At 36.0% G+C, this 25,000-nt stretch overlaps 1 protein-coding gene across 1 annotated transcript in view; it reads right to left on the bottom strand.

Moving 5' to 3' along the window:
* LOC135196701 (uncharacterized) overlaps positions 1 to 25,000 on the bottom strand; it is a 750,202-nt gene that overhangs the window by 114,236 nt on the left and 610,966 nt on the right. Inside the window, exons 4-5 of the mRNA XM_064223533.1 lie at positions 17,570 to 17,785; positions 4,702 to 4,713 (exon numbers count right to left, since the gene is read on the bottom strand). Coding sequence (XP_064079603.1) covers positions 4,702 to 4,713; positions 17,570 to 17,785 — 228 coding nt within the window. The remainder of the gene's footprint in view (positions 1 to 4,701; positions 4,714 to 17,569; positions 17,786 to 25,000) is intronic.

The raw sequence follows: 25,000 nt of genomic DNA, 5'->3' as shown, positions 1-25,000 counted from the left end.
ATTAGAAATAATTGTTCTTTACTGTTTAACGTGCGCATTATTTATTTTTTGTTTACATTTTCATTCGAATAATAAATAAAAAAAATATCCTATTCTGTAATACCTGTATCTTTAGCTCAATTAGAAACACCTTTTACAGACATTTTTAGGCTCTTCCAAAGACCTTTTCACAACAATAACAACAACGAAGTAGTTTGTAGAATTACTCCCCAAGTAAACGAAAATGAGATGACAACGAAGTTAAAGACACGTCTGCAAAGGTGTTTTGGAAACTAATTCTTATCGACAGACCGGCTTTTCTTTCGGCTAAAATATCACTATTACCGGATAATTACCTAATATGACTGGAAAGCATTTTTTTTTTATCGCGAAAAACCAATCGATCAGAACAATAAATATAAGCAAGCTTGTAATATTGTATACACTACAGCCATACACAACAAACCAATGTATACGTATAATGCACGCGCGCGCGCGCGCGTGTAGTTTAGGTATACATGTTGAATTGAACTGAATAAACAATTTAGGCCAAAGGCCAAGCACTGCGACATATGAGGTCATTCAGCGCTGAAACGGAAATTAACAGTAAAAGGTATGAAAGGTGTAACAGGAGGAAAACCTCAAAGCAGTTGCACTATGAAACAATTGTTAGGCGAGGGTGGAAAGTAAGATGGACGAAAGAGAATATAAAAGAGGTAAAGTAAAAGAAATTAAAGGGGTTGCAGCTAGGTGCCGAAGGAACGCTGCAAAGAACCTTAAGTAATCACTACAGTGCACCGCATGAGGTGCACCGGACGACACTAGCCCCCTACGGGGTGGGTATACATGTTTAACCGTAATGGCAAGATAATCATACGGCACAAGAGACGAGAAACAGGCTCCAAGCACTCGTTGACATTATCTCCATTAAGTAATATAACCTTACTGTTAATGAGGGCATAAGACTGTGTAAAGAGGCAATATTAACGATATATCAGGACTTATTGGTAAAAAGTAAGTCAATGTGTGGTTCTGTCTTTTGGAGAAACCTTTCACACAATGGAAACAAAAGAATTGGAAGGTTATGTAAACTGATACAGACAGACTGTAACTAAACTAATGGTCTATTACAGACCAACGTATAACTCTTGCAACAGTAACAATAGTAATTTCGTTATCAAAGTCTCCAGCAGAAATTTATACCTCATGTGATGATATTAGGAAAACAGATATCTTTGTCTCTAACAAACTAACTTGATGCATTTTAGTCGTTTTATTGCTAAGTATGACACGTTGGATGAAAAACAATATATCACATCTTATTATAACTTTATTAGTTAAACCATATACTTATCGTCTGTTGAATCAAACACCGAAACAAAGAAACAACAAAAACAGCTAACAATTAAACATACAAGATATCATGCCGACAAAGATTCCCCAACCAATAATTCACCCCCCCCCACTACCACAACAAATAAAATAAGACCATAACATACACACATAACCTAGATATCACATTTACCTTGTAACTGTTTCATCTTCATATCATTACCATCGCTCAAATGAGTCAACTGATTAAAATATAAGAATATATATGAATATTTCTAACTGACGGGATACAGTTAACTATCTCTAACCCCTTATTATCTTACGGACTGACATGCAACGAGAACCCATTCATATGCAGAGGAACTGACACAGCCACCACAACCACCACCGCCAACAACAATAACAAGAACAACAGCTAATAATAATAATAATAATAATAATAATAATAAAATAATAATAATAATAAAATTCATCCATCGATTTCAGCGATAACATTCAGATTAGACTTAGGGACACTCAGCACACACTCATGAAAACACTTGCAAGCACAAAACACACACACTCTCTCTCTCTCTCTCTCTCTCTCTCACAAACACACACAGACACAGAATTCGCGAATGTTAACAACCACCGCCATATCGCAAGGAAGTCGAGCCGAAATGGAATAAGGGGGGGGGGAGGAGGTGGGGGATGGCAGAGGAGGAAAGGGGGGTTGGGGGATGGGGGATGGGTGCGTCCTTAGTAATAAAAATAAAACGTTTGGGAAGCAGGACCGAACGTTTGCGCTTTAATGGACTCGCTCATTACGGCTCCGTTCATCGGTGGGCGCGCAGGAGTCGAAGAACCTATAATCACAATTGTATCTCTCCTTGGGAGAGTTCCCGGCGCCTCGCACCAATAAAATGTTATTGGATATCAACCGGGAGCAAATGACTTTATAATGAGACTTGTAAGGTGAAGGGTTCGTTCCTCTCTCTCTCTCTCTCTCTCTCTCTCTCTCTCTCTCTCTACAAATATATATATATATATATATATATATATATATATATATATATATATATATATATATATATATATATATATTATATATATATATATATCCATATTTTCTTTATCATATCATATGCTTGTAATTCTTAATGCATCTTTCATACATTCTTATTGCTCTCTCTCTCTCTCTCTCTCTCTCTCTTTTCTGTAAGATCACAAGTACCCTACGCGCACTTTCGAACCCTGATTAACTCTTCTCTCTCTCTCTCTCTCTCTCTCTCTCTCCTGTAAGATCACAAGCTGTATTGCATTCACTTTCAATACCTGATCAGCTCCAACGCCCTCTCTCTCCCTCTCTCTCTCTCTCTCTCTCTCTCTCTCTCTCTCTCTCTCTCTCTTCCCTTTGATTTTAATTACATTGAAAGATAATCACCTTCAGGGTAATTAGCGACGAGCTGAGGAACGGATTTTATACTGAATATGATTAAAAGCCAAGAACACTCCGGAATAAAAAAATGTGAAAATCTCTTTCCATAATATTTGGAAATTTCCTGACAAAAAACGTGGTATCCAACTTTATTTAACGTTTCTTCTCTCTCTCTCTCTCTCTCTCTCTCTCTCTCTCTCTCTCTCTCTCTCTCTCTCTCTCTCTCCTGTAAGATTAGTCCCTCTAGCTCTCATTTTTACTCCCTGATCGATTTCAACTCTCTCTCTCTCTCTCTCTCTCTCATTATAACAATGGAGGCAGACGCAACGCAAACTGATTAAGGTAACTAAACCTGTAGTAATTGTAATAATTATCATTATTATTTTCTAATAATCAGGAATCTCACAGTCACACCTTAATACGGGGAATAACTCAAATGTCTAACGGTAATTTACAACATAAACTATAACAATATGATTAATAAGAACATGGATAATTATAATACAGGCCTGGAGCGTGTGAAATTGGCCAAAAAGGGGGGAGGGGGGAGAAGAAAAATCAAGGGTGGGGTGGGGAGGTGGGGTGGGGTGGGGGGGGGGGGGGGGGGGGGAGAGTTCAGACCCAGTTTTATCATAAGGCGAAGCAGAAGCACCAGGAAAATAGATCATACCTAGAGGGGATTACCATAATGATTGCGACGCCAGTTGACGGTAATATATCCGTCAATTGATCTATTTGTACACATAATGCAAAAGGATTAAAAATATTTACGTCAAAATCCCCATAAGAGAATAATTAAATATTTTCTGATCCCAAACCACAAACAACAAACAGCAAATCAGGACACTGAAAACAAACATGAACGTTTGTTCCCTACGGCTATGAAATATTAAACATCAACACAACGCCCATGACATTTCCATGCATAAATAACCACATGAACAATTTATGGAAACCCACCAATATTTAAATATGAATAAGTCATACGTTCAAATAATATATTACAACCTAATTGAATTAGCAATATTACTGGTGGCCTATACACCAGGAACACAGTCGCTTTGTGGAGTGGTTCTTTATAGATCCCAGTTTTGTAGATAACGGAAAAGCCACGCCCCCAATACACAACTTATCATGTAAACTGGATCGACAACTATGCCCCCAAAAGAACTTCTTATATCACACCACATGAACAGCTTATGAGACACAGTTGAAGCAGACAGCCTTTTGTACTGTGGCTGACGTATATTATGCCCAATACCCTATACCCAGTGCAAAAATGGCAAGTTTCAAGCTCTAAAATCACAGTCATTCTTTGGAGTGGTTGAAGTCTCAAGGTCTACAATCAGTTGAAGTCTCAACGTCCACAATCACCCATTGGTGTGGTTAAAGTCTCAAGGTCTACAATCAGCCATTTGGTGTGGCTGAAGTCTCAAGGTCTACAATCAGCCATTTGGTGTGGCTGAAGTCTCAAGGTCTACACACACAGCCATTCTTTTGCGTGTTTTAAGTCACAGGGTCTATGGCTCGTTAGAAGTCTAAAAATCTACGACGTATTTGAAGTCTAAACGTCTACAAACACAGCCGTTCTTTGGGCGTTGTTGAAATCTCAAATGTCTCAAAACACAACCTTCTTGTAGCAAGGTTAAAGCTTCAATCTCGATGAACATGGCCGCCGTTCTATGGCGTGGTTGAAGCCTGTAACAAGCACCGCCATCCCCTTTTTGCGGTTGGAGAATTCATGCTTTACAAAGACTTCAATATTCCCCGGTGCTGGAGAGGGATTCTAACGCTTCGAGCTGAACAATAGGGATTGGAAAAATCTTTGAGAGACCGATAATCGCTCTATAAAAACGAATAAATGGGCATTCACTTTAGAAGCAAGCGGTGGGTGAATTTAATAGAAGGGAACAGCAATAAACAGAAAAAAAAAAAACAGAAAACAGAGACGAGAGATTAAAAGAGAACCTTACCTGTATTGAAAACTGTGGAAATATAATATCAGGCATCAGAAATAGATAGATTAAAAAGGGGAGGGGTGGCGGGCGGGGGCGGGGTGAGCAAGAAAAAGATTAATAATCATTCATAAAAATTACATAAAAGGGAATCAATTCTTTTGGAGGGGAGGGGGGTGGGAGGCTTTCTTACATGATTTACAGAACGAAAAAGCATATGCAAAATGGGACACAGAACTGACAAAGGTGAAAAAGGCTTGATATAGTTGAATGCACGAAATTCTACTTTGAAACTGTCAAGGGGAGAAATTAGGGGAAAATGCAAATAGATAAAATTCATGATATTCCATTAGATAAAACCACAGAAAAGCAGACAGTGTTATTTCTAAAAAAAAAAGGGGGAAATCGATTTTTGTAATTATTGATAATGCCAAAGACTAATTTTCAATGCGGTCGAAATATTTCTAATAAAAAAATAAATAAATAAAACACGGGCCCAAAACAATACGCGAATCATACAAGACTGGAGACTACAAAAAAGGAGTTCTACAGACTGATCTAAATTCACTACGAGGATTTTACGGTGCTGGCGCAACATAATTTCCACTCCGGCTCTTATCATCTAAGTAAACAACAACAACAGCAACAAAATCAACAGGGCCTTCCCAACAGCGTTTCAACTTCGTATAATGTTGGGGTCTAATTCAGGTAAACTAAATTCCAACACCAGTAAAAAAAACAAATACATCATCCCGACAACCTTGTTATTATCTACACAAAATTTGTTGTAGGTCTCTCTCTCTCTCTCTCTCTCTCTCTCTCTCTCTCTCTCTTTCCAGCTATGACAACAACTGCAAAGGCCCCTCTCAGCATTTCCTGTGTGACTGTGACTGAGAGAGAGAGAGAGAGAGAGAGAGAGAGAGAGAGAGAGAGAGAGAGGGCAAACTAGCATATTCTATTAAGGCCTTGTTTCAGCACCCACTAATTTCGGGGGAGCGAGCTCAAAAAAATGGGAATAAGTGATGCCGTGTCTGCGCGTGTTCGTCTGTTTATGAAATAAAATTTTGTTGTTGTTGGAATATCTGTTCATAATTATTTGTTCACTTATCCACGTTCTTCTTTCCACGTTATGGCGTTTATCTATTCGTTCATGATCTCTTTAAATGCATACGAAATGACCATGTGCATAAAAAAAAGCGGCATTTGCAATTCTTAATTATGGTCTTCACAGAAAACAACATTCACGGCAAATATTTTTAAATGTGCATCTAAAGACATCCTCCTCTGGAGTATTTGCTTTTCATTAACAATCATGACAACAGATCTACGGCAACGTACGAACAAACACAGACGGACAAAAACAACATGAAAACAATAGGAACTACGACTCTCTTTTTAACTCCATTCCCCCACCCCCACCCACCACCACCTCCTCCTCCTCCTCCTCCTCCTCCTCCTCTCACAATACCTCCGGTATCAAATTATTTAACAGTAGCCGAGCATTAGTTAAACTCAAAGAGGCAACCCCCAACAAAAGCTCGGGGTTCAAAACTGCTAACACAATCAAACAAAAGGCGACCACATTCTGAATACATACACCTTGTTACAGCCCCTCAGGCCACAAAACTTGGGACGCCATGTTTGGGGCCAGCTTGTATTGAGCCTTGTTTACATTTGCGGTGAAGCTGGAAGAGAGGAGGGGGGGGGGGTAGCGCAGGGAGGGATAGGTAGACGTTAGGGAGAGTGCCTGGTGGGATAGGGGTTCGCAGTAGTAGTTCTAGAAGGGATAAAAGGAGAAGTAAGGAAGTCGGAGAGGGGAAATATGGACTGGTTTGGTGGTTCTTAGATAGGACGGTTTTTTTTTTTTTTCTTCTTCTTTTTTTGGGGGGGGGGTTTTTTTTGGGGGGGGGGTGGGTCGGGAGGACAGGGCGGAAACGAAACGAGAGGTGCCTGGACAGCGGGACGTGGAACGGAACTAAGAAATTGACACACGGCAAAAATACTTAAATATTTCGTATGAAATATAATGCATTATGACAAGGGGGATCTGAACTGTAAACCTGTAAATATAGTAGTCTCCAGCAACTCATTCCTGTCCTAGAAAAGCAAACGGCTGATTGTACTGACCAATAAACAAACAATTTGAGAGAAAATAATCATTGTGAGAGATAATTCCCATGTAACGGACGTAACGGAATGCAACACGAATAATAATAATTAAGTATTTTATCAAAATGAATAGCAACTTTAATCAAGGTTATGATAATTGAAACGTAAAGCTTTTGTTTATATTTATTCTCCAATATGAGATTTGTTCAAGCTAAAATTTCGATACGGACCTCTTATCATGAAGGTTATGATAACTATCATCGATTGGCCTAATTGAACAAACGAGAGAGTACAAACGCAAAGTTTAGACTTTAATAAGTTGTGGGTAATAGATATACATTATATATATATATATATATATATATATATATATATATATATATATATATAATATATATATATATATATACGTAAACAAGGCAATGAATCCCGACTAAGGCTTTATCTGATAAACCTTAGCTATCTAAGACGAAAACCAATCCTAAAAGCGCTATCTTGTCAAACAGTATTTGAAATTTCTTTTGTTTTTCTTTATTTGTAACTTTGAAAAACTACGGATTCTGAATACAGGAATAAAAGTAAATGATATAATATAATCTTTCTCATGAGAATGTACACGAAAATATAGTACTTTAATCCTCTAACATGTGTTTTGTTCATAAGGATTTACTTAGACACACGCTTGCGTTTATTCCTGGTCGAAAAGAAGTCTTGTCCTTACGTGTCATTACCAAATGCAAATTATGTTGAGACATACTAATGAGTTACGAAGCACCTTTGGCAAGTTACAGTACGGTATATGCAAATTACTACAGTACGCTAGCTCATAGTTCAACCCGAAGTTTGAGCAAATTTGGCTACTTTCTCAGAACAAACTATAATTGTTCATCATGTATAAAATATATATATCTACACAAATATACATTATATATAGACGTATGTATAAAATTGTATATGTATTTATAAATGTGTGTATATACATATACATATATATACTATATATTTACATACATACATATATATATATATATATATATATATATATATATATATATATATATCTATATATATATACTATATATACACATATACACACACACACACATATATATATATATAGTAATATAATATATATATATATATATATATATATATAATTACATATATATATATATGAGAAATACTTTCTATATAATATACATAAGATATACATGTGTATATATATACGTGTGTTATATATATATAGTACACATACGTATATATATATATATATATATTATTATATATTATATATATATATATATATATATATATATTAGCTACTCATTTCTCTTTCAAGGGTGTAGTACAGTTTGTCTGGCCTATACTGCAAAGAACTACGGCGTAGTACCTACTTCTGAATACTCTGGAAAAAAAAAAAACTTATTTTACCCTTTTCCTCAGTGGACCCACTTGACGAGTCGCCAAACGTGGTGACCATGACGATGGAAGTCGCCGAACTCGCTAACGATATATTTGTAGGAGGTTTAAGATAAAAGAAGAAAAATGCATTAAAATTTCCGTATACGAACAACAAAATTCTTAAAGAAACTAATCATACAATCTTTATAACTTAACATAACTTGAAAAATTAACACAGCTTCACTAAAAACAAATAGAAAAACAGAAATTAACTAAACATGGAGATATATTACAATCTCAAGTTTTGAAAAAGCATTTCCTGAAGTGAAAAATTATCAGTTCAATATTTTGCATATGAAAATCATATTGTATGTTCATGTTTTAAAGTTTAAAACTCACATTACACTTGTAATTGAGGGGAAAATACTGCAAGGATATAGGAATTGAAAATTAAGTGTAAAGTACTGCCTCGGGATAGGTGCTTATATGAATAAGGAAAATACGTTTAATCTCTACTTGTAAAACGGCCACTAAAAATCAGTGAAAATGCCTCTTACTCCTTATCAAGCATCATAGTACAAAATAAACAATATCTATTAACAATAACAACCCAGTATGGGTTACAGGGGATGAATAATAATAATAATAATAATAATAATAATAATAATAATAATAATAATAATAATAATAATAATAATAATAGGTAATATGGTTATCATCTTCTGAGTTCCAAATGCACACAAAGTCAGACAACTGTTTCCATTCTGTCCCACCCAAGCCCGTTTAGCTGCTGAATGATTGGGTGAAAAACGTTATGTTAAAAAAAAAGGTATATGTAAGTTTTCAATACTAGTAATAGTAGTTTGCACGGTACATAACTATTTGCTAAATAGAAACTAGATTTAAACCACGCAATTATATAAAAAAAGATTATCGCTAATAAAAATGTGGGCAATAATAACTACTACGATCTCTAAATAAAAAAAAAACCGTAAATTTTTTAAATCGATGAATAATTTGATATGCTTCCGTGACCTTTTTGAAGTCTGTCAATCATACTACTCAAATTCCACGATAATTCCGTACGTCAATCCCATACCGTGACATTTTCCTTGCCAGGAAAACTTTTAACTATTTTCCTAAAATAAGCCTCTCTAATTTGTCCTTATTTTCCTACATTAAGCAACTTAACCGTTTACCATTTTCCTAGGATAGGAGTCTTATTTTAATAGTTTCCTGTGCTGAGCATTCAAATATTTTTCATATTTCGCAATATAGCTGTGAATTAACTAGAACATAACGGTAATTAAATTTTTTTATTTTAATGGTTTCCTGTGCTAAAACGTTTAATATTTAGTCATTATATATACCTAAAACAAACATTTTCAGACGCTCTAATAACGAGATTGCAAATGATATTCTTTTTCTTTTTAACTAATTGTAAGGGAATTCGAACTCAATAATAAAGAATGAAGCTTAATAATAAAAAACAATAAAAAAGGAAAAACGTAATAAGAGACTGTAACAAATTTAATTTATCTGCAACCTAAAAAACAAGAAGTCGATTCCAGTATCGAAACCTAATTTATCCCCTCCTCCTCACAAAAATAACTTAAGACGTACCCAAATTCTTGACCCCGGACAACCAGAATTGACTTACTGATAAAAAGAAAAAAAAAAGGCAGATATATGCTGCCACACGCACCATCAAAAACTGGATGATGAAGAAACTTCACAGAAAAAAAGTTTTGGTTGTAAGTGGCAGTGGGAACGAATACTACGTATTTATATTATTTCAACAATAAACATTTTTTTTTACTTATGTAAAAACTTTTCATAGCTTCTTTTTCTTTGTTCTCTATATTTCGTTTATTATATTTCGTTTACAATAGGTGTGTGCGAGAGAGATGGAAGATAGAGGAGTTTCTAACAGGAACGTGGAGAGAGAGAGAGAGAGAGAGAGAGAGAGAGAGAGAGAGTAGAGCGAGAGAGAGAGAGAGAGAGAGGGTTCAATGCTTAAGGGTTTATGAAGTGTTACAAAAAAATCTTCAAATAAAGGAATTTCTTGCAGAAACGGGTTTGAGAGAGAGAGAGAGAGAGAGAGAGAGAGAGAGAGAGAGAGGGTGGGGCTTCAATGCTTAAGGGTTTATGAAGTGTTTTACAAAAAAAAAAACCACCTCAATAAAGGAATTTCTTACAGAAACTTGGAGAGGAGAGAAGGGAGAAGATAGAAGAGAGAGGAGATAGAGAGAGGAGAGAGGGGGGGGGGCTTAAATGCTTAAGGCTTTACGAGGGGTTTTACAGAATCTTCCAATAAGGATTTCTTACAGAAACGGTTGAGAGAGAGAGAGGAGAGAAGAGAGAGAGAGAGAGGGAGTGGTGGGGGGGGGTGGGGGGGGGGCTTCATGCTTAAGATTTATGAAGTGTTACAAAATCTTCAAATAAGGAATTTCTTACAGGAAGGTGAGAGAGAGAATGGAGATATAGAGAGAGAGAGAGAGAGAAAGCTTCAATGCTTGAGGGGTTACAACAAATTCCTCAAATAAAGGAATTCACAGGAAGGGGAGAAGGAGAGAGAGATACAGAGAGAGACGAGAGAGAGAGGAGAGATGAGAGAGAGATGAGAGAGAGAGAGAGAGAGAGGAGAGAGGCCACAACTCACCCCCCACCCCCAAGGTATAACAAGAATGTGTCATCAGGTGCCGTGGGACAAACTAGGTTGTTAGGGGAACTTTATCGGCCGCTGAATTACCATAGCAAGAGTATGCAAATCAGCGGAATTAACCCAACGAGACCCCTGTCCCAGAGAAACAGCCACAGCCAGCAGACAGCCTCATCTTTAAAAAGGAGCAACAAACAACATCAACAACAACAACAACAAACAACGGTTTTCGATTAAGAGAAAAAAAAAGGGGGAGGAGAAAGGATTTGCCAAACAACCGTTCAGTAACAACAAAATAGCATGAGGTTCGAAAAACAATTTCCTGCGCACATAAACATGACCGCGACACGTCCTCTACAGGTAAGCAAAGGGAATAAGGATAATCCGACAGTCCATTTCGAGAGTGAGCTTTCTCTCTCTCTCTCTCTCTCTCTCTCTCTCTCTCTCTCTCTCTCTCTAAGAAATTCCTTTAATTGAAGAATTTTTGTAACCCGTCAAAAGTCAAATGCTGTCGTACATTTTTGGGAAATAAAAAAATGTCCAAAATAATTATAATTAAAGCTGGTTATTTTACATTTCCGCTCTCTCTCTCTCTCTCTCTCTCTCTCTCTCTCTCTCTCTCTCTCTCTCTCTCTCTCTCTCTCTCTCTCTCTCTCCTACCTAGAGATGTGACTAGATATATTTTACAGTAAAAATTTTTTGTTTCTTTTAACACATTATTATGAGAACTGTTTTTTTATAAGAAACACTATTTTATACTTTAAAAGGATCTAACTCACTTCACCATCGGATTTAAAAAGTCAAAAACTATCGTACAATTTTGAGAAATAAAAACAAAATATGCAAAATTAATGATACAAAATGCTGGTTATTTTACATTTCCGATTAATTCTGATGTATAAACTTAATTTTATTGTGTTTGGAAAAGAGTAAATGGTATTTTCATACTCGATAAGCATTCAGGGTGATATGAAGCTATTCATCTCACAACTGACCCATGATGCTGTGACGCTACTTGGGTAAAGTAATCACTAATAAAAAACCAAATAAATTAATGAAATAAAATCCTGAGGCTGCGTAATTTTTTTTTTTTACATTGGTAATGGAGTCATAACGTTCACCTTATCAAGGATTTGAACAAAGGGAGCGTTAATAAATTCCTAATTGTTTAATCTCTCTCTCTCTCTCTCTCTCTCTCTCTCTCTCTCTCTCTCTCTCTCTCTCTCTGTTCTATTGCTTTGAAATTTTAAGAACGAAGACAATCAACTGTGGATATTGCGTCGACCTGCGAAAAGCAGAGTTGCCAAACCTCGCCTAGAAAAAAAAAAAAAAAAAAAAAAAAAAAAAAGGAGAACTTGAAACGAACTAAAATATATGGAACAGAAATGAAACGGTTTAGAGAGAAATCAAATGATTTTAAGCAAGCGGCTGGTACGCGTTAAATGATTTTGCGAACTCGTTAACTAGCGTCAGTCATCCGACAAATATAAATGCAGCACAATGGCCTTTGTTTCTCTCGTTCCCTTTTTTTTTTTGTTTCCTGACTAAGCAGGAAAATAAAATGTAAAAGAAAATAAAAATAAAAAAATATATGACCTCAGAGGTGCTCTCAGTTGGTTATGGAAAACTTCTTGGTCTTAATACGTTTAAAATTTTTATTTCTTAAGAGGAAGTGATGTGTAGTTTGGTGTGAAAAGCAGGGGGGTAAACCATGTCTGCTAAATATATATATATATATATATATATATATATATATATATATATATATATATATATATATATATATATATATATATATATATATATATATATATATATAATATATATATATATATATAATAAATAATATATATATATATAAATAGTATATATATATATATATATATATATATATATATATATATATATATATATATATATAACTTGTGTTACACAGATAATAATATTAGAAAAAACTCAAACATATTTTTAAAAAATAAATGTTAAAAATAACTATCCTTTATACCTTGGAACCAAAAAATCTGCTTTCAAATCTACTGATTCATATATAAATACTGGTCAACATTTTCATGAAAATATGGCCATGAACAAAAAATACAAAACTAAAATAAACAATTACTAATGAAAGAAATTACCTGCTATAACTAAAAAAAAAAGTGAGAGCCAATCATTAATGACTATTAATATAATATAAGTCGGCATGAACAATTCTACATAGCGACGCACAAAAAGGTTTGCTACAATCATCTATGTGAAAAACAGGAGTGGAAACAAACCAAAACATAAACCGTCACTGTTCAAAAAGTCAAAAGGTTACGGGACTGAAGTAACTCTAGTTTGCGAGCTAAGTGTCAACATTAGCAACTCAAGAGTGGTAAACTACTGCATACTTTGACTTCTCTTCTTCAAAGGCCTCTGTGATGTGGTAGACTGCAGTATATATATTACCGTTGCATAACATTAATAAGCACAGTTCTACTGGGTTCAATCTACCCCTATTCTGTGGGAAGAGAGAGAGAGAGAGAGAGAGAGAGAGAGAGAGAGAGAGGCAGAGAGTTGAGGAGGATGTAAAGATTGTTAGTTTCAAGGATTAAAGGTTAGTGTGTTGTGTGAGAGAGACGAGACTTGTTAGTCCTTACCGAGGAAAGGTTATGTGTGTGTGTGTGAGAGAGAGAGAGAGAGGTTATGTATGTATGTGCATGTGTATGAGAGAGGCGGGTGGTGATGTATGCGTGTGTTAGTGCATAAGAAGAGGCGTGTGTGTGTGTGTTAGTACATGAGAGAGAGAGAGAGAGAGAGAGGAGAGAGAGAGAGAGAGAGAGAGAGAGAGCAATTGAAAACCAGAAAAAAACCTATAATGATGATGAGACGAAGCAGCCAACAAACTGCACAAATGGAAGACAAGTCAAGAGGACGTGAAGGAGGTCAAAGAAAAGAGAGAGAGAGAGAGAGAGAGAGAGAGAGAGAGAGAGAGAGAGAGTATTAGCGAGAACCACTTGTATGTGTGCTCAGCAAATATGCAGCTTTACTTGATCTAATATGCAAAGCTTTTCACCGTAATTTTCCAAATGGTGTTTAGACAAGTCTGAAGTGGTCGGTGGTGGCTGCGGATAAGTGAGGCGCAGCAAAAGGAGTGAAAGGGCAAAGAGAAGTGGGGAAGGGGGAAGGAAGCATGATAAAAGAGAGAGGGGAGGAGAGCGGAGGGAATTGGTCGGTTGGGAAAAGAGGAAGACCAATATCTTTCCCCCTTTGGCATAATATGAATGATTTTTTAAATTTATTTCACCACTCCTTGCCATTTCTCTTTACCTGTCGTTATGCCCTTGGAAGTGCTTGGCTTGCTCGTATCACCATCTCCACCACTGACTTCACCTTTTCCTCCGCCTCCTCCTCCACCTCCTTCTCCTCCTCCTCCACCAGGCTCCTCTCCTTGCGACTGAGCTCGCGCGCTCTCGCCTCGACCCTCCTCCTCCTTTGACGCTCATCCTTTTGTCCTTTTTGCTAATGGCTGATGTCTGGTTTGCTTGGTCCTTCTTCTCCTTCTCCTTCTTCTCCTCCTCCTCCTCTCCTCTTTCAAGTCCTTTCGTGTCTTCCTTTGGCTCTGGCTTCCCTGAGGTTTCGTAAAACTTTTCTCGTCAACTTTTTTTTCCTTTTTTTTTATTCCATTTCAATGCATACTTTAGTCATCTCGTATTCATGTGATATGTCTGGTGAATTCACATGACAAGCTTTTTATTTCTTAAATAAATAAATGACACATGCGCTTATTTACCTGACATAATTACATTATACGAATTTACATTTTTTCCCTTTACATTTTAGTCTAATTTTTTGTTTATCACATACTAAAAATGATGTTCATTCCTCCATAAGGCATTTCTGATTACCATTTTTTTGTTTATTCCTTCAAAGACAAAGTGAAATGTTAATCTAACACATTAATTGTAAACATTTTATTTTTTAACATTCTTAAAAGGCAAAGTTGTTTATCAACTAGCAAATCTACTGTAAAAATTTTTTTTTTTTTTAAGTTTAATTTTGTCTAAGTTTTATTTATGAAAATCTATCTTAATTATTCTGTTTATTTTTTTCACCTTCTCAACTGGCAAAGTTGTTTATCAACTTGGCAAATCTACTGTAAATTTTTTTTTTTTTTTTTTTGGGTGGGTGTAAATTTTGTCTAATTTTTCCTTATCAAAATTTATCTTCATTTTTTCATTGACATACTGAGTTGTTGGTCTGAGAAATCTACTTTTATATATCTGTTTACTATTTGGTTGAGAACAACAACACATTACATTTGAAACAACAAGGCATACCACAAGTTCTTCCCAGGGAGCACTCCTTCCTTAAGAATAAACAAAATCCTATTGATATTTCAGTAACAAGACGCACCACCAAGACGTATTTCCCATCACGAACAATCAATGCCCTCGTAAAATGCTCCTCAATTATTCAAACAATACGAAAAATAAATATCTAATACAGTTTTCGAAAAACAATTACAGCGCTCACAATGACTTTCATTAAGTGATCAGAGCAACTATTTCTGTTTTCACAGGCAAGCCAATTCGCGTCGCATGAAGTCCTTTATTAAGTATTTTCAGGAAATTAATTACTAATTACTCTCCGCATTCATTATGAAAATTGCTTTTGCCATTCAATACAGCAAATAAAATAATTATAACGACTAATAAAAATTACATGTTAAAGCCTCTATCCAATTAGGGACGGATATCAAAGATAAACGCGCTCTCTCTCTCTCTCTCTCTCTCTCTCTCTCTCTCTCTCGACGAGCAGATCCAATTGGTTACTGGGAAATGGACGGAAATCATATTTGCCTTCTGTTAAAGACTTCGTTTTATAAGAAAATAATGAGTCTCCTGGAGGGATGGTTTTTCCGAAATACCTAAATTACTAGTTCGATTGAATCATCAGCTGGATCGTAACAAGATTCGGTCTATTCAAGCATAACTTTAAAAACATATATGAGAATCATTGCGTATCTTTTATCTACATAAATTGTGAACGTGTTATAATAACACTTTTTGTGACGAGAAACAAACTTAAACTTCTCAAGGAATTCCAAGAATTATACTCGAAAATACGAACTGAAGAATTTCATTTAAAAGAATTAATACATGCACATAAATCCTGCAAGAAGTAATTACTTTTCATAATCAAAAAGAAATTCTCAATAGATTCATCTTCTTTCACAAACTGTCCTACGTCTATTTTCACAATGTGAAGAATGGAATAAAATTAATATTTAATATGAAGTTCAATCCATACTCCATCTTTTAGCAGCTTACGGATTAGAAGAATACTCTACTTGACTAACACAAAATAAGTATCATAATACTAGATTAAGTTCATAATAGTAAAACTTCACATATAGACATATCACAAACCAAATGCTTCTCAGAAATTTTGAAGCCTGAGGCATACTTCTCGAAAGACATGAAACTCTCAACAGACGCCGATATAGGACGTCTCCATCCACCACCGGAAAATTGATCGACATGAAAAGGATAACCCAGCTGTCAGAAAAATAACTAAAGACAATAATTTCCTGGACCGTGGAAGACTTAAGCCTCACACCTCTAAAGAAGTACTCCGCTAAGGAGTTGCAACTTGGAAGGGCCACACTATAGTAGATTCACATCAACCGTGCATTTGATGCCTAGGCCAGTCGCTTACTTCGCTCCTGATTGGCTGTTGATAAGCCAATCACAGGACTGGAAACTCCCAGCCTCTCTCGAGAGTTCACATAGGCAGGATGTAGTATGTCCCACCTCTCCTGGGGGATACTTTGAAAGAGGTATCCCTCAGGAGAGGTGGAACATAGATCCTACCCATGTGAACTCTCGAGAGAGACTGAGAGTTTCCAGCCCTGCGATTGGCTTATCAACAGCCAATCAGGAGCGTCGCACGGTTGATGTGAATCTACTATAGCTATAGGTGCCTCTTCGGTACCTGAACACTTCTCTCTAGACTTCAAGGACCACATACACCTTCTCCAGTACCTTAACACTTTTATTTTGGCACTTCAAGGACGACCTACACCTTAATATAAATCTGAACGTCTCCCAAAAGTTTAAGTGGCTCTCCTGCCTTTACCTTTTTTCCAATTGTTTTTTTTTTTCGAGGGGACTACATCCTAATTATATATCTCACTGATCTCTAAAATTTCAGGTGTTTCTCCAGCACCTTAACACCTTTCTTCTGACACTTCAAGGACCAAGTACACCTTAACATACCTCAATGTCTGCTAAAAGTTCAGATGCCTCTACGGCACCTTACCACTTTCCTCCTGACACTTCAAGGACGACCCACACCTTCATAATTATCTCAACATCCCCACAAAAGTTCAGGTGACTCTCAAGCACACTTCTGTTGACACTTCAAGGTCAAGTTACACCTTTATACAAATGTCCCCGTGAAAGTTCAGGTGCTTCTCCAGCACCTCATACCTATTTTTGCTGATACTTGAAGGACCACCTAAACCTTTGATACATATCTGAATATCACCCCGGGAAGGTTAGGTGACTCTCCAGCGCCCACCTTCAATGCCAACATACACTAAAATCTAACATACATTATAATCTAAAAAAAATTAATCATTATCTAAAAAAAAAACAAAAAAACTCGAGGACGACCTTGAACGACTGAAAATCCTCATCATCAAGGACCACCTCTCCGTCGCGCACTCACCTTGAGAGAGGAAGACGTTGGAATTTGGCTGCTGGTACGTATCGTCAGGATGGTGGTCGGGGTAGTGGGGCGACGGAGGGGCGCCGACGCTCGTGTTGTTCGCCGAGGGCGGGGCGCCCCCTGCCCTGCGGGACGCCGCTAGTAGCGGGTGGTGGTGGGAAGGACCTCGGATGGGAACTTCGGGAGGAGCTGGGTCGGGTGGCGTCCCCGCTGCTTCTGGAACGAAGGCAATGGCGTGGCATAAGTTTATGTGGAATAATAATAATAATAATAATAATAATAATAATAATAATAATAATAATAATAATAATAATAATAATAATGTTAAGAAATTCACAGTTTCGTGAAAACAAATTGTTAAAAAATATCCACAATTATATATATATTTCTATGTAAAAATATATAACAAAAACTTTCGATCCTCCTCAGTATAACGTTAAAATGTGACGTTACAGCACTGAGGAGGAACACCGTTCAAGTGTTCGAAAGCCTTTGTTATATATTTTTACATAGAAATATATTTTTAATACATAATTGTGGATATTTTTAATAATAATAATAATAATAATAATAATAATAATAATAATAATAATAAAATAATAATAAATTTATAAACCCTTCTCTGGGTTCATCTTCAATCCAAAAAAAAGATGAACCCAGAGAGGGGTTTGACAGCTTTTATAAAGTGTCCATAATAATAATAATAATAATAATAATAATAATAATAATAATAATAATAATAATTGTCTCATATTAACATGGTAGAGAAAATAATCGTGAAGAAAACTGAGAAGACTCAATATATAATTTACTTAAATTATGAAGACCTCCCTTTTAACAGGGCTTGTTGAAGAGAGGGTCTATTTCCTTCTAATAATAATAATAATAATAATAATAATAATAATAATAATAATAATAATAATAATAATAATAATATAATAATAATAACATTCAGCATTTTTATCATTTTTAGAAATTCCCAATATGAATGAATATTGGCCAGATACTTAATTCTGCCGTGGCAGAGTGGGTTAGGTCGTCAATGGACTGGTTAAGCAACATTGGGGCTGGTCAGTCGTTGGATGGGTGACCGCTCTCGGCGTTGATACCTGGGAAAGGATCTTTACCATAATTTCCTCAGTCTACTCAGCTGTAAATGAGTACCTATCCCTGATGGGGTAGGGTCCAGCTATGGGTTAAATAGCAAAACTCAACAATGATGTTAAAAAATGAAGGAATAAACGACAACGACGTAAATGAAACCTCTGGCAACAGAGGAGCTTCGTCCGGCAGCCAGGTATTCAACCCAATTGAAGGGGAAGACGGTCAGGTACTTGGAGGTCGTCATCCAGCAACTGACCACCACAACGACAGTAACCAACAGCCTGAGATTGGAGCTACAGAAGCAAACCAAAGGAAGAAATGGACAAGAGAAGAAAATAAAGAAATATGGAGATGCTACATCAGAAGCAACCCGACGGAGAGATGATATAGAAAAAGGTTGGTCAACATCTGGAATGAGAGGAATAACACCCCCCCAAACAGAGCAGAGGCTGGCAGACCAAATAAGGAACATAATCATAGGAGCACTAGGCACGATCCCAAGATCCCTGAAAAGGAATCTAGAAAAAATAGACGCTGAAGTAGCTCCAGGACTCATGCAGAAGTGTGTGATCCTAGAAACAGCGCACATAGTAAGAAAAGTGATGGACTCCTAAGGAGGCAGGATGCAACCCGGAACCCTACACTGTGATAGAGCCAAAAAAAAAATAATAATAATAATAACGTTTCAATAGCAACATGGAAGATAAATGAATTATAAAGGAAAATTGAGAAGATGAAACCCTGTTCACATAGATCAAGCTCACAGAAGCCATCAACTTTTAACTCAAGATTTCAAAAAATACGGTGTTGAACGTTCAGTCATGACCAATCAAAAATTTTATTTGACAACAATACCGAAGCCGCCCAATGCTCACCATCTTCCAACTGCTACGAAAGAAATACCTTTTGTTCTTTTGTAACACGTTGCCAGCAGCAGCACCACCTTGTGATATCATATTCAAAGGACATATATACCAAGTTAGGACCCTTCTGCGTGCTACCTGTTAGGCCTATTTGTATATAGGGGGGAGGGGGGAGAGGGTACCGAAAACTTCCCCAAAATGCCGGGACGGGCAAAAAAATTTACAAGCCATCAAGTACCTGACAAGTTTCCTTGTCAAAGCAATATGAGACTTTTGTAGATGTTCAGGGCCCACGAAAGTTTCCATAGCTGTTCCCATAGTTTGAGAGAGAGAGAGAGAGAGAGAGAGAGAGAGAGAGAGACCTTGTTCTGTTTATGGAGAAGGGTAAAATAACACCTATATTTGTTTTCTGGCCTCATGCATTTAAAAACATTCGAGTAATGCCTGTTGATCATTTAAATATAATACTGATATGTGAAAACTTTTCAGTAAATGGCATAAGGAACCATAAGTTTGAAAAGATTTTCAATAAATACACAAATTAGGAAAAATAGTTATTATTTGAATCACCACTCTTAAAGCACTCAAAATTACCTATTATTAAAAAAAAGTGATAAAACATGAAAATGGAAAACATCTGCAAGAACATAACTTTTTTAAGCTCTTCCCCATAACCGCGAGGCATACCCCACTCCGTAAGGGCGGGGGGTGGGGGGCGGCGTATAAATAAAGGTAATAGAAACAAATCTTCCTAAGGGAGTTTATATATTTCCCCTCGGAGTAAATCTGATCACTGCATCCTCGGAGGGGAATATATATGGAAAACGCAGCCGTCGAGGGTCGGTGAAATCTGTTATTTTCATTATCTATCTCTCTCTCCATACCTTTGGTTTAATTAAACTCTAATGAGTATAGCAAAATCCAAGGAGAGAGAGAGAGAGAGAGAGAGAGAGAGATTATGATGTCTCAAAGACTTGTTAGTCCATCCGAGGAGACATCATGTACTCACTTATCTCTAGGAGCAGGTTTCACTGTTCCTTCACAGTGTCCTAATGTTTTTCTCTAACTTTCTTTTGAACGGAATATAGTAGAGAGAGAGAGAGACAGACAGACAGACAGAGAGAGAGAGATACAATGATTAGGATGTTTCAAAGACTTATTTGAACGGAATATAGCAGAGAGAGAGAGAGAGAGAGGAGAGAGAGAGAGAGAGAGAGAGAGAGAGAGAGAGAAATTCGCAAATTAAAAAAGCTGGTTTTTTTTCTACCCCTGGAAAAAGAGGTGGCTAACTATCTTTTTCTCTCCCCACCACTGCTTCCAAAATGAAGCTCACCCAGGAACCACCACCACCACCACCACCAACAGCAGAGATCATCGTTTCTAACCCAATTACTCTCTCTTACTCTCTCTCACTCTCTCTCTCTCGGCCTGACCTCATTACACCCAAGAACCTTCCTTGCCTACTTGACGTTTTTTTTTTTTAGCTACCGGTTTTTCCAGAGCTTATATTTCTCTTCCGCCTCCACTACTTGGCTGGAATCAAAGCGGCGATTCCCGGTAATGCTAAATGATCAGTTATTAGTATTGATACTGTGGGGACTGCGATGTATGCGTAATATTAGGATCCGTTATGGATCAGTTATGAGCATCCTCACAGTATGGACTAGCATGTACGCGTCCTATTCAGTGACCTGTTATCAGTACGTAAGCAGAAGGACTTGTGAATTTCGTATAATATTAAATGACCCGTTATTAGCATGTATACAGTAGGACCTGTGAATGGTTATGTAATATAACATGCCCCGTTATCATAAGCAATAAAAGTTGGAACTGTGTAAGTATGCGTAATATAGATACAGTCGTTAGGAGGCTGTAGAGGGTCGCAGAGAGATTAAGATGTTTGGGCGATCAGTACTCAGTCAAAATACGTTTCATTCAGTCCTAATTCACTGGAGCGGAAGCGTTTGCTAAATAAGATCACTCATTCTGTCTTGTTATGCTTACAGTTTTATACCTAAACCTCAACATAATTACGCTTTGCTTTGCAGAACAGGAATATCATTAAGCCAGATTCTGTGTGTGTGTGTGTGTGTGTGTGTGTGTGTGTGTGTGTGTAAGTCGAATAATTCTACGAAGTATTTTCTTCTACAATCTTCTATAGTGATTTCTCCCACTTTCCCCCTTTCGTTGACCTATACTACTGCGACTCCCACGCATACTTCAGAAGCAAATCAGATCAGACAAGACGACACTGAGTTGAACCATCCGACACCTTCCATAATGAGAAGACACCGCTGCCTTTTGCGGTCTCCATATCTGCTTCCCCTGACGGTGCTCTGATCAGATTACGTGTAGGGGTGGGAGATTTATACTGAAAAAATCCGTATGCCTACTCGTATGTTCACGGGGGCAGTATGTATATGTGTATGTATGCGTGTGCGTGCGTGCGTGTATGTATGGGAGCGTATAATGACTCGAACAACATTGTGTGTGGAATGAAAGTGCAGTATTGAAATTATTTTTTTTCGCAATTTGTATGTATGTATGTAGATATGTATATATGCGTTTGCGTGTATGAGTGTGTGTATAATGGCTCGAAAACCATTGTTTATGGAATGAAAGTACAGTATTGAAATCATTTTTTTTCGCAATATGTGTATGTATGTATGTATATATGTATGTATGTATGTGTGTGTATGTGCTTATAATGACTCTAGAAACACTGTGTAGGAAAGGAAAGTTCAATATTGAAATCGTTTTTGTTTTTCATAGTTATAAAATGAATTCAACCAAAGAAATCTGATTAAATAAAGAGTAATACAAAGAATATATTATGCTCTTGATAAAATCCCAAAATATGAAGAATTTTAATTAAAACAAAGTAAGCAACTAAAACAAATAACCAAGATAAATTCTCCTCAAACAATTATTCCTTCCTGCGGGAACTAAGTTCTCTTAAGGCAAGCGTACAATGAATGACGGGTATTCTGAAAGCGGCGTCCTTCTATTGGTAAACAATTTTCGCTACTTGTTGTAACAGGCCATTTGTGAAAGCTTTTAGTTTTATTATTGGGTCTTCGCCAAATACACACAAACTTGCACTATAATTATATATATATATATATATATATATATATATAATATATATATATATATATACTTATCTATATCCATTACACATAAAAAAACATTTATATATATAATATATATTCTATATCCGATATATATATATTATTAATATACTATATTATTTATTGTATCTATACATATATTCATCAGTTTTCTCATAGTTACTCTCCCTTCAATCTCTCAAGCGTAATTAGGACCTAATCTCTTCTCTCCTCCCTCAACCTTTTTATTTACCGTTTACATTTTCCTGTTAATAAATTCACAATACCACCTAACAAACCATTATAAGATTCTCACAAAATATTCATATACGCTTTATCAGGCGTACTGTGTTCATCAATAAATTAAACGGATGGTGACAATCGTAGTTGAATTATGGACATTCCTCGGTGAGAAGTTAAAAATAAGTATTCGACACTTTAAAAGAAATTGATATATATATATATATATATATATATATATATATATATATATATATATATCTAGAATATCTTCATACAAATCCTGTTCCTCTATAGCAGAAATGCACTTATCAGGAAAGAGAAAAATGAAAATAGGCTAGACAGAATTATTGTTACCATAATTTTTTCTCTTTATGAAAAGAAAAAACGGAAATAGACCATCTTGGAATTAAAAATGAAAAAGAAAATAATAGAAGAATATATATCAATGAAAATGTACAAGATAAACACATAAAAAAGATTTTATTAATTTAACATGAGAACAGATTAACAAAAAAAAAAAAAAAAAAAAAAAAAAAAAAAAAAAAAAAAAACAAAAAAAAAAAAAAAAAAAAAAAAAAAAACCGCCCCAAAATTGGAAAATCCAAACACCTCTTCGTATTTCAAATCAAACAACCAGAGAAGGACAAAATGAAAAAAAAGTAAAAAAGAAACCTTTCACCTACGAATTTTTCAAACTAAACACACAGAGAAGGACAAAATAAAAAAGGTAAAAAACAAAACAACCTTTCACCTACGATTTTTTAAAACTAAACGCACAGACAAGGGCAAAAAAAAAAAAAAAAAAAAATATTTCATCTATGAATTTTTCAAACTAAACACAGGGACAAGGACAAAATAAAAAAAGTTCAAAAACAAAAAAACTTTCCCCTAAGATTTTTTCAAACAAACAGACTAGGATAAAAAATGTAAAAAAAAAAAATCATTTGCGAATTTTTCCAAACTAAACGCACGCACAATGACAAGATAAAGAAAAAAAACTTTCACCAACGATTTTTCCAAACTAAACACACACAAGGAAAAAAAAGGGTAAAAAGGTAAAAGCTAAAAAAAAACATTTCACCTACGAAATTTTCAAACTAAACACAAAAAAAACCTTACAAGGACAAAAAAGGTACAAAAAACTAAAAAAAAAAAAAAACTTTCACCTACGAATTTTTCAAACTAATCACATAAACAAGGCAAAAAAAATTTCAAGCTAAACACAGACAAGGAGAAAAACATTAAAAAACAACCTTTCAACTACGACTTTTTTTTTTTTTCAAACTAAAGACAGACAAGCCCAAAGAAAAAAAAAATGCAAAATAAAATAAAAACTGTTAAAAACAACATTCTACCCTACGAGAAAATAACAGCAGATCACAACAGGGGTTTAGACAACCTCGCATGAATCTCAGTGACACAACTGGAGTTGGGCGAAAATCAGAGCGAATCCATTTATTTCGAAATAGCCCTATTTACATTGCCGGAGGGTCTCAGAAGGAAGTAGAAGGGGGGAAGGCGGAGGGTGGAGGGGGGAGGGGAAAGGGGAAGACTCCCTTTGTAAAAGACACAAAAGGCCTAATGTCTTCGCCCGATTTACATAGGAGGGAATGCCTCGCTGACATTTCGTTAAACCTACGACGCCAATAGAAGGTGATTCTCCCCGAATATAAAACAGCGAGAGAATGCGAGTTGTTTGTGTCTGGAGACGCTAGAATACATACATACATACACACACACACACATATCTATAAATATATGGAAATATTCACAAAAATATATAAATATACATTTATACAAAATACACACGCACATACATATCCATGCCAAAATTATATTCTCGAATTTCACATCAGTCCAACGAACGAATAAGCGTTCACATAAGCTAACAGACAAAACCAATTACACCCTCTCAAAAGAAGAAGAAAAAGAAAAAGAAGAAGAAGAAGGAGAAGAAGAAGAAGAAGAGGAGGAGGAAAGGAAAAGCGATGAAATCCATAAAGAAACACGCGTTTTAAATTACATGTGGTCATGGCTACAATCCCAGATGGGTTTAGAGTCGTTCGATACAGAGGAGAATAGGGAAGAGGACGCCTAGAGAGAGAGAGAGA

Source organism: Macrobrachium nipponense, chromosome 18 (genome assembly GCF_015104395.2).
Source record: "Macrobrachium nipponense isolate FS-2020 chromosome 18, ASM1510439v2, whole genome shotgun sequence".
Lineage (NCBI taxonomy): Eukaryota > Metazoa > Arthropoda > Malacostraca > Decapoda > Palaemonidae > Macrobrachium > Macrobrachium nipponense.
Note: the sequence above shows the minus strand (reverse complement) of the source record. Positions and strands in the feature narration are given on the sequence as shown.